This window comes from Excalfactoria chinensis, chromosome Z (assembly GCF_039878825.1).
Source record: "Excalfactoria chinensis isolate bCotChi1 chromosome Z, bCotChi1.hap2, whole genome shotgun sequence".
In the NCBI taxonomy this organism is placed as follows: domain Eukaryota; kingdom Metazoa; phylum Chordata; class Aves; order Galliformes; family Phasianidae; genus Excalfactoria; species Excalfactoria chinensis.
The window spans coordinates 57,131,616-57,146,460 of record NC_092857.1 but is presented as its reverse complement, the minus strand read 5'-3'; the positions used below and the strand labels follow the sequence as shown (position 1 = coordinate 57,146,460).

Sequence of the window (14,845 nt, the reverse complement as noted above, 5' to 3'; positions counted from 1 at the left end):
ACAGTGCAGATTGTTGGCAATACAGCCAAAGAATAATCAAGATTATAATGAAAAAGGGTGAAGAAAAATGAATTCAACTGAGCAGCCTCAGCTAAAGCCTAACCACAACCTCTCTGTGAACAAGAAGAGATCCGCCCTCTTCCCTGAACTTTGGATCAGTTTCGATTGAACAGTAAATATGCCACCGATGACCTCAGCTATTCAAACCAGAAACACCCCAGAAATCTCATGAAAAACACAGTGATCTGTGCTACTAGTATAACATATGCAAAATGGCTTGTGAAATCCTGCTCTTAAGAGAGATACACACAAGACAGCAGCTTGTTCCTTTCCTCCCAACACCAACAAACAGCTTGTGAATAAACACCACTAATATAGAGGTAAATGTTCCTATCTTCTTCTTCACTAAAAGGGTCAGGAGCATCACACTTTCACAAGAGAGCACAGAGTATACTTCAATGACATAGGTGCTTCCCAGATGGGATAATCAGGAATGTGCCACTAAGGAACTCCAAGCATCAGTTATCCTTAGCACAGTCTTTTGCTCCCTTTGTACTTCCTAAAATTATTTTGAGATTTCCTACTTTTAGCACAACAAGAGGGGAAGTTCTTAAATACCTTTTAAACTTTCATTTTGGCCTCAGTGAACAAAGGAGATATAGCTATCTTGATTTTCTGGGTGAAGGTTTACTCAGCGACCATGTAAATCAGCCACTGTTCTCCTAAGCAGCTCTTCGCATGCTAATTCCTGAAGTTACAGGGAAAGGACTGTACTCCCTTGTCATGCACATGAATAGCATGCACTGTAAGCTCCTCTTCGATGGAAACCATTTCTCACAGGAAGTGCTTGGAAACAATCTGTCCTTAGGAGAAGACTTTTCTGTCAAGTACATGTCCTAGGAAATGTTTGTCATGTGGTGAAACAACTAAATTGGATAATGCACAGTGCCTTTGCAGTCTTCTGAGCTGAATCTGTCTGGATAACAAACACATTTAATGGGCTGCACCTCTGTTTGGGGGTCTGTAACTTGACCAACAGGGAAGCAGATCTCTGCTCCTTGCAAACCGTTTAATGTCCTATTTCCTCTTGGGGAAAGGTGTTTAATGAATGCAAAATTGTTTTCAGAACAAGAAGATTTGTAATGCATTCTTCTCCTACAGAATTTGCATGATGACACTTTAATTTAATGACACAATTCAGTATTATTTGGTTATTTTATGAACAGCATAGCTTGCAGAAATGGGATGTTATTTGCAGACTATTTGACTTGGTTTTTTTTCAGTTTTTTTTTTTATTCCTACTGCATATCTGGTCACCTGAACCACTCATCAGTTCTTCTGTTTCCTGATTAGATAACTGACTCTTAAAACAGGAGAACAATATATGCGGTGAGGTTATTTATAAAGCCATGGTGTTTCAGGAAATGTTTTTTAAACACCTTTTATTGCAGAGATTTACAAAGCACTGAATACTCTCGCCTATTAAAACAAATAAACATAAAAGTGGTAGTGCTGTGAGAGATCTATTCAATTCCTTTCCTTCTTCTGACGGTACCTGATGCTAAGCAGGAACCTTTTCCCTTTAAATTTATATATTAGGAAGTAGTTTATGATATCTACTAATGAAAGGTAAATGTCCTATTATATCTCATATCTAAAATTTAAAATATTAGCCAGGAAGAGAGAAGACATTTGAAATTTTTGCGTAAAATAAATATTTCTCCTTTTAATATATAGATAAATATGGAAGTAATTTGGTAGAAATATGTCTGCTGTGAAGGTGCTGTATCGCACCCTGCAGACCAGCTGCCACCTAGAGTAATTCCCCAGATTTCACCTTCCATGAAGCTAAGAAGCCAAATGTCAATCGGATACAGAGAGATCACTAGAGAGCACATGGTCACCAAACTCTCTTCTGGACACCATTCACATCTGCTTGGTAAATACAAGTTTCTTGCTCAGGTGGTAAGTTAAAGAAGAATTGCCTGCAGAAAGACAATGCAAGCATTGGCACTGCCACAGCTTCAAAGCTGAGGCTGTGCCTCATGCACAGAATATTATATCTGTTTGGCACTTAATGCAAATACCTTTTGCATGAACTGGCAACACAGATAAGAGATTAGTCAACAACAAGAAGTAGCCAATAAATATAAAACACACACACACACACACAAAAACACACACAAAAAAGCTACTTCTACAGGTCAAAAGCTTTACAGTACACAATTTGAAACAAAACAACATAAAGACATCAAATTTAACAAACTGGAAAACTTCACATAGACTAAGAAAAGCAAATATGCCATTTCAGTTTTATCTTGATTTAGCTGAAATCTTAACATGCACTTCCCTATTATCAGTCCTGACATGAACATTATTCTAGGCATGTCTCAGTGTCCGTTTCTCACATTGCCCACTATCATACGGGACCGCTATTGCAATAAATCCCTGCTGGACCTTGAGGGACTCACATTTTACCCAACTGGTTTTCAGCATCCCCTTTCACTTTTTTCTGCTACTGCAGGTATGAGGGTCTTGAAATTGCAACATTCATTAAAATAATAATTCCATGGCTCTGCATCACTGCTTGGATAAAACAGTCATACTCAAGCTACTGCAAATTCTATGGGGCTTCCCTTATGCTCTGAGATTTTGCAGAGGGAAAGGAAGGGAAGGAGACAAGCAAGGACATTGTGGCCTGATCTGCAGAGCTGTTACCATCAAACTGAAAAACATTTCCTAAAATGCAACTTTACAGACAATTACTGAAAAAAATCTATTAATATAACTTCACAGGAATGAAAAAAATTGTAACAAATGTATACCCATATATGCCAGCATACACAGAATAAACAAATGACAATTTGTATTGAACAATTAAATGTATTACAAGCAGAACAAGCCGGGGTTGTTTTTCTCAGTTAATTGAAACATTTTTTACTGAGATTTACTTTTTGAAAGTGTGTCAATTTCTGCTGAGGGAAACCCTCCCATTTTGAATTCACATCTAAAATACATTGGTCTTGAAAAATACTTTTATTAAATGTATAAATATATATCTATTTAGAATTCCCCATCATTTTACTGTTCTCATACATTAGAGGTACTTTTCCATCCATGATATACTACCCTCCTTTCTATAAACAACTCTATAATGTGCAGTAGAGTGCTGAGTTCAGTGTTACACAGGGCTGACTGGTTCAGTGGAAGCACTCACGTGTGATTTTCTTCAAAGGGCTATTTATTTATTTATTTATTTATTTATTTATTTATTTTTTTGAGGAAAACTAATCTAATCTAAATCTAATATCTAGTCTATATATTTTTTTTTTTTTTCAAGGAAAAGATCTCTAATTTCTCAGTGATGAATGAGAAGAGCCAATCCTCAAAACCCACCTCAAGACAAAAAAAATCAGTGTTACAATAACAGAATTTTAAAGCTTTGTGTTTGTGTGTCTGCTTTTAAAATAAAATAAAATAAAATAAAATATTAGAATTGACAATGAAAACTGAAAAAATGGGTTTCTTTATGAAGGCTGAAGAAGCTTCAGTCACTGCTGTAATTATCTCAGTACCATTGCATAAGTAAGGAAGCAATTTTCTTTCCCAGTTTATAAACTATGAAATTAAATGTATACGATTGTGGCAATTGTTTTTAAACAATGCACCTCTTGCATGTCTTCTATATGTGAATTTCAGAAACAGACATCACCATTAGCACTTATCGTGTGTCACTTGCAAGCCAATATTCATTTCTGGATTTTGTTTAGCCCAAACAACAGATGTCTGAAGGGCAGAAGGAAACAGTGGCAGCTCTTACCTGCAGGCTATTGAAGATAATGAAGAAGACCAACATCCAGAGGTGCCGGTAAGCCATGTGCAGTCCTCCCCACAGCCAGGTGATGGAAATCAGGGCAAAGAGGTACAGCACCAGAGGGATTTCTGGAAAGTAGAATCAGAGGCTTTCAGTGGTGTAAAGAAGCACTTTTTAAGCACTATGCAGGCAATGGGCTGCCATGTCCCTGAGCTGGGGGCAAAGCTTGGTGAGTGGGATGAGCCCACAGGATGCACAGCAGAGCTCCTGGCAAACTCTGGGGACTCTTGGAGGAAATGGATTTTCAGGAATTGAGGGGAAAAGGGAACAAACATTAGCGTTGTTCGCACAGAAAACAGCAAAGGATCTGGCTTTTCAGTGTATTCTGATTTGCTGTTGCTTTCCCTGCAAACCAAATAAGAGTACGCACCCTGCCTCATAAAATGTCAAGAGGATACTTCTGCTACATTGAGGAGTCTGCCAGAGACAGAATTTGCACTGATTAGCTGCATTCAGATTCACAAACACACACAGAAATCTGTCCTGAAGCCAATATGTGCAGCAGCGCTTCTCATCCCTCTCTGTATTCACAGTACAAGGAATTTCAGGAGTGCTGTCATGAAGGTGCTTGCACGAAGCAACAGAGAAAAGCAGCAGGAATTTTAGCTCTCAGCCCCAGCCAATCCTGCTCCTGATACATGGGTCCCAGTTCTGACAGTGTCCACGACAAAGTCCATGTTTGCCTGGTCTACAAGCTCAGAGGTGCAGAGGTGCTGTGTGAAGCACTGCCCCTCTCAATGCCAGCCACAGTGCACCGGTGCAGAGTTTTGGGGAGTTTGAGAAACTCACACCCTCCTCAAAGTCCTCAACGGGAAAGGAAAAATTCCTCATGTCCTCAACAGACATTTAACATGTAGTACATGTAGTAGCCACTAATATACACAGCTAGCAGCACGATTCCTTCACAGTAATTAAAAATATAAAGTTCTCTAAAGCATCAGGTGGCATATTAAGAAGTCAAGCACTAGGATTCCTTTTTATCCTACACTGCATACACAATAAATCTAAGTACTTACCAGGCATGTACTTTAAAAGTTCATAAAAATTGGCTAGGACCTGACTGTCTCAAAATAAGCCTGGTTACAGAAATAACCAAATATAGCAATAGAAAAAAATGTAACAATGTACAAAGAATGCTAAGTTTTTTATATTTATGTTTGTGAAGGTAAATTCAGTAGTTATCCATAAAAAAGCTCCTCGATTTACTTATGAACAGATATAAAGGGAAAAATATAATCATTCTGTTAAGTACCAACATAATTTAATAAAATTTAGCTCTTTAAAAAGCACAAATGATGCAATGGACTGGCAATTAATGATCACTAATGTAGGCATTCTCTGAACACCATGCAAGTATCGAAGTTAACAATGCAGAGAACTTTCTCAGAAAGCTGAAATAATGACTTGACTGTTGCATGACACTGCATTATCATTCAACTCAGGTGAAGATCTGGGAAGAGAAGAAAGGAAGCTACAGGAGGACAACTTGCAGACAGCAGAACATGCCAGAAGTAACAGCTTGATTGTTGCTTGTACTACACAAACATTACATAAGGAAGGCTACCACAGTATTGTGTGACCTGACAGCTCTAGATCATCAGACATAAAGCTGAAGGAAACAGATCAATAAGCTGACTAGATCATATACTTTTGATGTACAATGACCTGATTTTATCATCTTCAAGTGTGTGTATGGGATAGCTCTGATAAATTCACTGCCATCCCCTCACTTAAAAAGAGAATTAAGCTCACTGAATCTAGCACAATCTCTAAGAAACACACCTTCAAGAGTCACTCAGATAAAGGTTTATGTAACAGATGCTACTCTGCGCAAATGAATCAGTTATGGGTTTTAAATATGTGGTAAAATAATAAAAATGGCCTAAAGAAACCCGTCTTGTGCCACATGCTGAATGTGGGTACAATTGAATATTCTGCTTTTATCTTTGTCAAGAGCAATTGTTTCATTATCAGTATTGGAAGGGGTTAACTCAGAGGTGGACTTTGCCAGTACTTAAGTCTCAGCTGCTTGAATTCCCTTCACCCACATTACAATAAGACAATTTGTTATATTCTTATTAAAAAAATACCAAACCCTCAATAACTAGAAATATATCAGAAAATGTATCAGAAAATCATCAACAATTCATCTGAAGTTTATTAAAATAGCATTGCATAAAAGGAAAGGATTCCAATAAAAAGGCCTGGAATGATCCAAAACAGTTTAGTTGTCTTTGTTTCCTTCACATGGAGAGGAAACTGACAACTCCTCTCAAGCAAGCAAGTGTATTTCTGGACAGAAGTAATTTCTCTTACAAGAACTGTGCCCAGAATAAAAGTGCAGTAGTCACACACACAGTGCTTGAATAAATCTCAGAAGATAAAAGACTGCATTTGGACAGCCAGCTCCTTATCAGCGTGATATAAGTGAGGCACTGTCAAGCAGTTTTGTTGGGCATTATATATATTTGAACTATGATAGTTCTTTTTTACATGATTAACATAAAATTTTTAGTACTTGGGCTGATGAAAGGTTTTATTTAAGCGTCAGTCCATCTACTCCATAAGTATGTCTACAGCTCTATCAATCAATGTCTCCATGCAGGCATAATGTATGCATGTATCATCATTCTGACTGCTCATAACTCCTGAAACATCTCTTCCCTTTTCCTTAACTAGAGGTTTAAGAGACACTGGCAGTGTTGATGATTCCATAGACATAAATGCAGCTCAAGCAGCCCTAGCTGCAGCAGTTCAGCGTTTGCAGACCAAGTGCAGTCCAGGCTGGTATTTGACCAGGTGAAATTGCACTTTATTTACCAAATATCTATTTTTGCCCATGGCTTCTCACTTCTTCCCAATTGCTGAGAAAAGACTGTGTTTCTTATTAACTTATATATGAACCTTGTGGGAATACAAGAAAAACTGTTCAGAGCAGCAGCTGTGGAGCAAGACAAACAGCATGAGAACCAAGGATAACTCTGGAAGGAGAAGAAGGGACTCACAGCTCTGATTGGATATGTGCCTGCATGGACAGTTGGAAAGTGTTTGTAGAATGCTTTGTTGGCATGTAGGGGTGGTTGGGAAAGTTGTAAGGGTGGATGGAAAAGTTAGAAAACAAAAACTTGTGAAGGTATATAAGGGATTTAAGAACTTGTAATAAACGATTTGGATCGTTCACATCTGAGTCCGTGCCTCAAATGCTGCAAAACCAGATTATTTATTTATTTTTTCTTTTCCTGCAATTCCTGCTGTTGTGAGGGCTACCCTACTCTGTAATCCTTTTTTATGGGAAGTAAAACTATTATTTTACCACTGTAGGGTAGTCTTTAAACATTCTAGATTTTGTCCAGTGATTTACATTAAAAAGATGCTGCTGAGAATTAAAAGGAAAGGCTGCTGTATTCTCATGACATGTTTGGAATACAGAATTCATGAACCAGGAAAACTATTGAAATGGTGGAAACATACAATTTCCTTAATGAGAAACTGGAAGGAGTTGTACTGGGTGTCATGGTTTTGCAATTTTGTAATTTTGCTATCAGTATTCCACATCATAACATCATGTAAGAATGAATAATATTAACTAAATGTGCAGCTCACAGAAGAAGACTACATATCCCACTATATAATCTGACTTCGGGGCTGGACTTCCTCTCTTGGATCTTGTCAGCCAGGGGGAGCCATGTGGGAGCATTCGAGCCATTTCACCTAGAGTTACAGTAGACCTCTCAGTTTAGGGATTCACTCTCTCCTATTTTACTTGATTTGTTAGCCTTAATTCCAATTATATCATATTATATTGTGCTATCCTGTACTCCGACATTGTATTTAGTAAATAAGTGTGCCTCCTTAGATCGTTGCCACTGTTTTCCTTTTGGGCTAGCAGCCCATTCCAGGTCGACTGCCCCCTGTCACAGGTACAGGTAGATTTTAGGTTAAACCGTGACACTGGACAAGAGAATGTATCAAGCTTTGCTTTCAGGAAAGGCCAAAAAAGCTATCCAAATGCAGTACTGTCCCAGCACTTCTCCTGTTTACAGCTCAGACTCTTCTGTAACCAGACAAAGTTGATTTCTTTATATTTAGTAATCCTCAGGGCACTTTTACTTCACCAACTCATCTGTTCTGCTCTTGGAGATGGATTCATAAACATGATTTTAATTTGACATAACAATGAAACACAGGTATTCCTGCAGAGTGCACATCAGCTGTGATAGACTAAGTTGATGGTGCCTGCCACTACCTATTTCAGAGGGAAATGCTCTTGCACATTCAGCCAAATGCCCACCGTGCAAAGGAAGTGGTTCTTCTATAATATCTTCTTGAAGATACTATGCTTTACAGTTAAGAAAACTTGCACCTGGGCAGAGAGAAAACCTAACAGCTGAATGAACCAACTATTTCCTTAAACAGAGACATCACAGCAAGAACAACATAGATTCATAAGATCATAGGATAGGTTAGGCTAGAAAGGACCTTAAAGACCATGGAGTGCCAACCTCCCAATTAAGGTAGGGTTAAACAAGACCTTTGAAACACAGATCACCTAATTGCTATGGAGAGAACCTCTAGCACTACTAGAAAAAGTAACTGAACTAGGAAAACAAATTGCTTTTACAGATTGCCAGAATTGCAGCTGTCTGCACAATATTACAATTAGGCCATTCAGAAAATCACACCCAGTAAGGTAGGTAGGCTTTGATGAAGTTTTAGTGTTTGGTACCCATGAAATTGAATGAACCTCCCAGTCTGGCCTAGATCATATAATTTAGGGTATAATATGGTATTATCTTCCTCAAAATGATATGTAATTCAGTAGAAAACAATCTTCCAATTCTGAAATTGACAATTTTCTGTTTCTTCTGCCTGTGCAGTTGAGAAACACTCCCTAATGTTACATACTTTGTCTTTTTCATTACAAAATCAGTTTTAAGCAGCCAGGTAGAATACCTGAAGATTTTCTTATTTCTTTTACCACCTGGTGTTATAGACAGCATTTTCCAGGAATAAGAGTATGAACGGTGAAAAATGTTAAATGAAATAGAAATTAGTAAGCCTGGAAATTATTAGAAAACATTATAACTCTGAAGTATAAAGCTGAACTAGTGCTTGCAACAAAATTTAATATCAAAAAATAAAGAATATACTGCACATTCCTAACATATAAAAATGTATTTTTACAACTGCATTGGCTCACAATGTGTCTATTGCCTGAAGTGTTTTTTTTTCCCCCTAAAAATAGAAAGGTCAATAAAAGAATCAATTAAATAATACAGCTTTGATGATTTTTGAATTTACCTATAAATATTTATTATATTTATTCCCCTCAAGTAGTTAAGCAGATAGTACAACTCTGCTTTTAATTGTTCTTGGCTAGACACGCAGACCTGCTACAAAACCTGGATAATTTTTTCCTAACATGTTTTCTAGATGATTGGGGAGAATATGTAACTACTCAGAACATCACTGTTTTGTGGGAGAGCTAATCTCAGTAAAACATTTACAGACTATTGCTTAACAAGTCAGGGATCATAACCACAGAAATGCCACAAAAGAACTTTTTCTGAAACTAAGTTTGAATGACAGTGTTTCAAGTTCTCCTGCTGGCTCCTTTCTTGATTGCTTTTGACAACTGATGTAGACAAGGAGTTTGGTAACAGGATTTTGTGGCCAAAATAAAGATGTTAACAAGTTGATTTCCTCATAGAGTTCAAAGGAGAAAATTCCACCACTACCACCACCATGCAATCAACAACCCAAGACAAAAACTCTGATTCCAGATTGTAAATGTTAAAGATGTGCAAACTTTAACACCATTAAATAATGCAGACTAGAAACATGACACATAAATGTCCATGAAATCCAACTGGAAAAAACTGCTTACAGATAATTTGCAGAAATACAAAGCAGCAAAGCTGATAAAATATCACCTTTGGTTTATTTATTTGTTTTTTAATCTGTTGGCCTTGTGTCAAGGAAAGGCTTGAATTTAACGAAGAGAAGTACTTCCCACACTAAGAAGGAAGACTACATCATTATTAAAAAGCATAAATACAGACTTCTTCAACATTCACATTTAGTTTTAGGTTTTGACAAACTTTATTACGAATCTTAAAGATATTTCATGGTATAATCAAAGGAAAGACCAGGCCTTATTTTATTTTATTACAGCTTATGCTACTACTGCTACACAGAGAATGTGGCAAATACTATTGCAATCAAAAAAGGAAAAAAAAAAACCACACCAAGTACCTACTCATCTTAATATAATAAAATTATTTTAAAAGTATTACACAAGATGTTAAATAAGTGCTAAATTCACATCTATATAGGCATAAATCATGCAAATTAACTTGCTTCTGCAGAATTCTTTAAAGAGAGAAAGCTAATTTGAGCATGTGAAGCACAGTAAAAACATAATTTAAATTACATGAGGGCAGATGATTATTTTAAGTTATCTTATTCAGATCTTTGTTCCTTATTTCAGCTTGTAATTATGCTTGTGTATTTTGTCTTTAACTATATTTCTAAAAGCCTCGGAGGCAAAAACTTGTTTTTCTCCTAATTACAAAAAAGAAAAGCCCCTCGAGCACTACAAAGACTAAAATAATATCCAGAGTAAAACTGTGATGAATACTTTGAATACTGAGGTGGCCAACACCTGGCTCTTGATTCCTAGATGCATATTGTCATCTCTGGATGAAAGCACTCTTGGCGCTCACCATTCCTTTGCTTCTTACAGGTAAATGATATGTATCTTAAAATTCAAGATAAAGACTGTAGTGTTCAGGTTTACAGGATAAAGAATACATGTATCAACAGGTTTAGATGCATATTCTCACTTAGAATCAAAAACCTAGTCCTCAGCAAAATTTCTTGAGTGCAGAAGCATGGTTGGAATGTCCTGCATTTGCATTTTGGATGGCTTGTTTCTTGAGAGGATCACATGGTTGTAGATATAGGTCATATCCAGAATGATGTGATATGGCCAGGAACTTAATGCTGCTGGGATGATAGATATACTAAAGAAATTTATGTTAGGGAAGACATGAAAAGGTAGTTATAGTTTTAAAGCTAAATATTTAGAGGTATTCTTTATAAAGTTCTATTTTGGCAACAAAAGGTTTTAATCTTTAGATTCCTTCTGGAACATTTACAGTCATGATATCTGAATCAGGAACAATCATCTACTGTAGTATTTATGCCCAGGGCATGAAAATTAAGTTACGATGTTCCAAAAAATTTAGATAATTCATTAATGATGGTATTATTAGAACAAAAAATTATAGTTTTTTCGTTCCATTTTCAAATCTCCGCAAAATTATGAAAAGTTAACAAACATTTGGAAAGGAAAACACCAAATACTGGGCTGCTGTCTTTTTTATTTCCAATTTTTGTGCTTGCATACTGCGTAGGACTGTCAAGAAAAAACAATCCCCTGCTTTATAACTCTATTCCAGCCTCCTGTTACTACAGCCAAATACAGCTATCCTGCTTTCAGACCACCTGATTTCTTTGAAAAGCAGTCTTTCTTGCTGCAAACTTAAATATTAGCTCATGCAGAGGCTGCTTATTCAATGCATGCTCCTGACTTGGCTACTGTCAAGGCTAACTTTTGAGAAGTTGGTTTCTATATATAGAATAATCAGTCAATAGAACGTGTTTGCTGAAAGGCTGACATACTGATTTAGTTCAACCTGAAGCCTCTTTTCCAGCAAGCCTTATGTATATCTTTGAAAGAGAACATTGGGGTTCAGGATGATAATCCTCTGTAAGTCAGATTTCCCACTATTTTCCAGCACTCTTTTTTTAAGGAAGGAACATTGCCTGCTTTAAAAGATAGTTAATTCTTGACTCGTCCATTGTCCTTTCTTCTAGCTTTCTGTCATAGAGAAAAATTCCCTGCTTCAAGCAGGCTGTATCAATCACTGTGTAAAACAACACAACTAGTATTAGGGCAATGCTGGAGTGGTAAAAAACAGAGCAAACTCACATATCTGGTACTCCAGACAGGGCAGTGAGAAGTATGCACGCAGCATATTCCTCAAAATAAAAGACAACAAATGATACTAATTTCTTTTTATTCTCCACTACAACATTATTTATAATCACAAGCTTTTACAGAGGTATTCCAAGCACATGAAAAGACTATGATAAACTGTATGGGAAGATCACAGACCATTGGCAAAGGAGATGACAGTGATTACTAAGAGCAGAACTGTGCTGGGCTGACTGTCCTTACACTGTGGTATTTTCTTGAAAGCCTGAAACCTACTAGAATGAAGTGTAAGGTATGTGACTCTGCTCAAGAGTACCCGACATAGACAAAGAGGACTAGGAAGAACACATGACAGAAAAGGAGGTACAGCTAATGAGTTCTAAGTAATCTATGAATGGGTAAGAAACACTCTGCTCCTACAGACAGAACAAAATAATAAAGCATAGTGCTTTCTAAGTTTATGAATATTCTTTATGATAGCAGGAAGAATTTATCCTGATAACTGGGAGAAAAGATGAAACTTCTTTGTCAGGTAAACATGAGAGTCTTCCAACAACATGAGAAAAGAGAGTAATAATATGTTAATTTTTAGCTTATTTATCTACATCCCATTTTATCTGAAGAAAACAAAGCTACATATGAGGATACATTTTACTGTTCCTTTTCTTATTAATTTTCTATTAAAGTTAGCAATAACCTTCCTCAAGTAAAGATCACAAATTTGGAACTTCAGGTTAACTGTATATAGTTTAGGAGGTTTTTGCAGAAGTTTATGCAGTCATCTAAAGAATCTACACTTAGGAGTCTTTGCTGATGGTAATGTTACTGCTTCAGAATACAGTGTAGTTTTTCAATTTGGCTTAATTGCCCTGAGACAAACATTACCTTTCAGCATATGGATATGGAATCTCCATCCTTAGAGTTACAAAAAAACCCACAACTTGTTATTTATAATCAAATAGACCTTATCATTCTGTACTGAATAAGCAGCCACCTTTGTGATTGCTCAAGGCAGTCCCTTTTATATCAGAAAGAAATAAAAGCATAATGTGCAAGTAAAGTCTTCAGTATCATATTTATACGCAGACTTTATACAAACTCATTTATAGCCTTTACTAAAGCTGACACTTGGTCACTAAGATAGAAATTAATTTTGAAGAAAAGTCTGAATAATAAATGCTTTGTATTCAATTTCATTTTCTCCTACAATGAATAGTTCTCGACAACACAAATGTTCAAAATAAAACAACTCCTTGCTTCATACTATATAACTGATCATTTGAAATAACAGCTACTGTGTAAGTCCAAACAGTCACAAGCACTGGACAGCTGAGTGGAATTTTTTAATAATACACCGACCCTTTTAAGCTTAGATTATATTCATCTAACAAACTGGGAAAAATGATTCCAGCATCTCTGAAAGATTGTGTAATCCAACTGTCTTCCTTTAGTCACTAAGGAAATAGTGACATTTTGACATTTTGACTGAAATCTACATATTTGCCCTTGTTTATCAGAGATTCACATTTTTCAAGAACTGCATGAAAACAAAAGAATTATTCTAAGCTTTCCGCAGAGTGTCATATTATTCAGAATTGGTATAAACTGCTACAATTACATTTTGGGAACATAGCTCTATTTTCAATTGTTGCAACCAAGCAGACAGACCAATACATCCTGTTTTGCATGAGACACATAATTTCTTTCAAGCACATTTCAGTTACATGAAGCACTAAGAAATTTCAAAATAGAAATTTTCAAAGCTCAGAGTACTCCAACATGCAGCCCACACACCTGCACAGCTGCAAGACACACTACAAAGCAAAGGCCAAGCACTGCTCAGCTCCTTGACCATTGTTGCACAGCCCATAAAATGATGATATTCCTCACCCAGCCTCTGCTCTCCTTGCAGATTTATTACTTGGTATCAGCCACAACCATGCAGGACAGTGTGCTTGCTTAGGTCTATTTTAATTACCAGACTAGTCATAACCAGTGGTACTAATTTCTTGTTTAGGCTTCATACATCTTTATTTGTATTCTGGTAAGCACTTGCATAACTTCCATCATGAAAGTACATCCACAGACTTCAAAGGGACCACTAGCATGCTTAATCTTATAGAAGTGCTTTGGTATTTATTGAGCTGTGGCTTCTGGTGGAGTTTTGTTGTTTTTTTTTTTTAATTTTTTATTTTATTTTATTTTATTTTATTTTTGAACTAGAGAGAATTGTCAGCCCCATGATGCTGAGAGCCTGACTTGTTTGCTCAAGGATATCTGATGTATCCTACCTGCAGCATTCGTTCTTCCTCTGAAAATATCATCGTAAGCTTTCCATTGTGGGGTTACTTGGTAGGCATGAATGAACACCACGAAAACCACTACCAAGCACATTAACGGCACCAGTGCAGCAGTGAAGAGAGCAGCATATGCATTTGGGATGAAGCACCTGATGAAAAAAAAATGGGAAAAAATGATCTTTATAAACACATATCATTAGTAAATAAGAATACACTTAACAAAATACAGATCACAGAATCAATGCATCAAAGAAATGAATCACAGTATTATAGGGGTTGAAAGGGACCCCTGGAGATCACGCAGTCCAACTGCCTGCTAAATCAGGTTCCCTACGTACGTTACATAGAAAAGTGCCCAGGTGGCATCTGAGTATCTCCAGAGAAGGAGACTCTACCACCTCTCTGGGCAGCCTGCTCCAGTGCTCTGTCACCCTCATAGTAAACTTCCTGTATTCCTGTTTGTGCGTGTTGCTCCTTATTCTGTTGCTGAGCACTACTGAAAAGAGCCTGGCCCCATTCTCTTGATGCCCACTCCTTAGGTATTTATAAGATTCCCTCTCAGTTTTCTCCAGACTGAACAGTCCCAGATCTCCAAGCCTTTCCTTATTATGGAGTTGTTACAGGCTCCTCTACCCCCTTGTACCCTTCTGCTGGACCACATCCAGTTAT

The 14,845-nt window shown here is 36.9% G+C and overlaps 1 protein-coding gene across 1 annotated transcript in view; it reads right to left on the bottom strand.

Annotated features, from left to right (window-relative positions):
• The window catches only part of ADGRV1 (adhesion G protein-coupled receptor V1), a 259,889-nt gene that overhangs the window by 35,015 nt on the left and 210,029 nt on the right, over positions 1-14,845 (bottom strand). Inside the window, exons 86-87 of the mRNA XM_072360423.1 lie at positions 14,168-14,325; positions 3,821-3,942 (exon numbers count right to left, since the gene is read on the bottom strand). Coding sequence (XP_072216524.1) covers positions 3,821-3,942; positions 14,168-14,325 — 280 coding nt within the window. The remainder of the gene's footprint in view (positions 1-3,820; positions 3,943-14,167; positions 14,326-14,845) is intronic.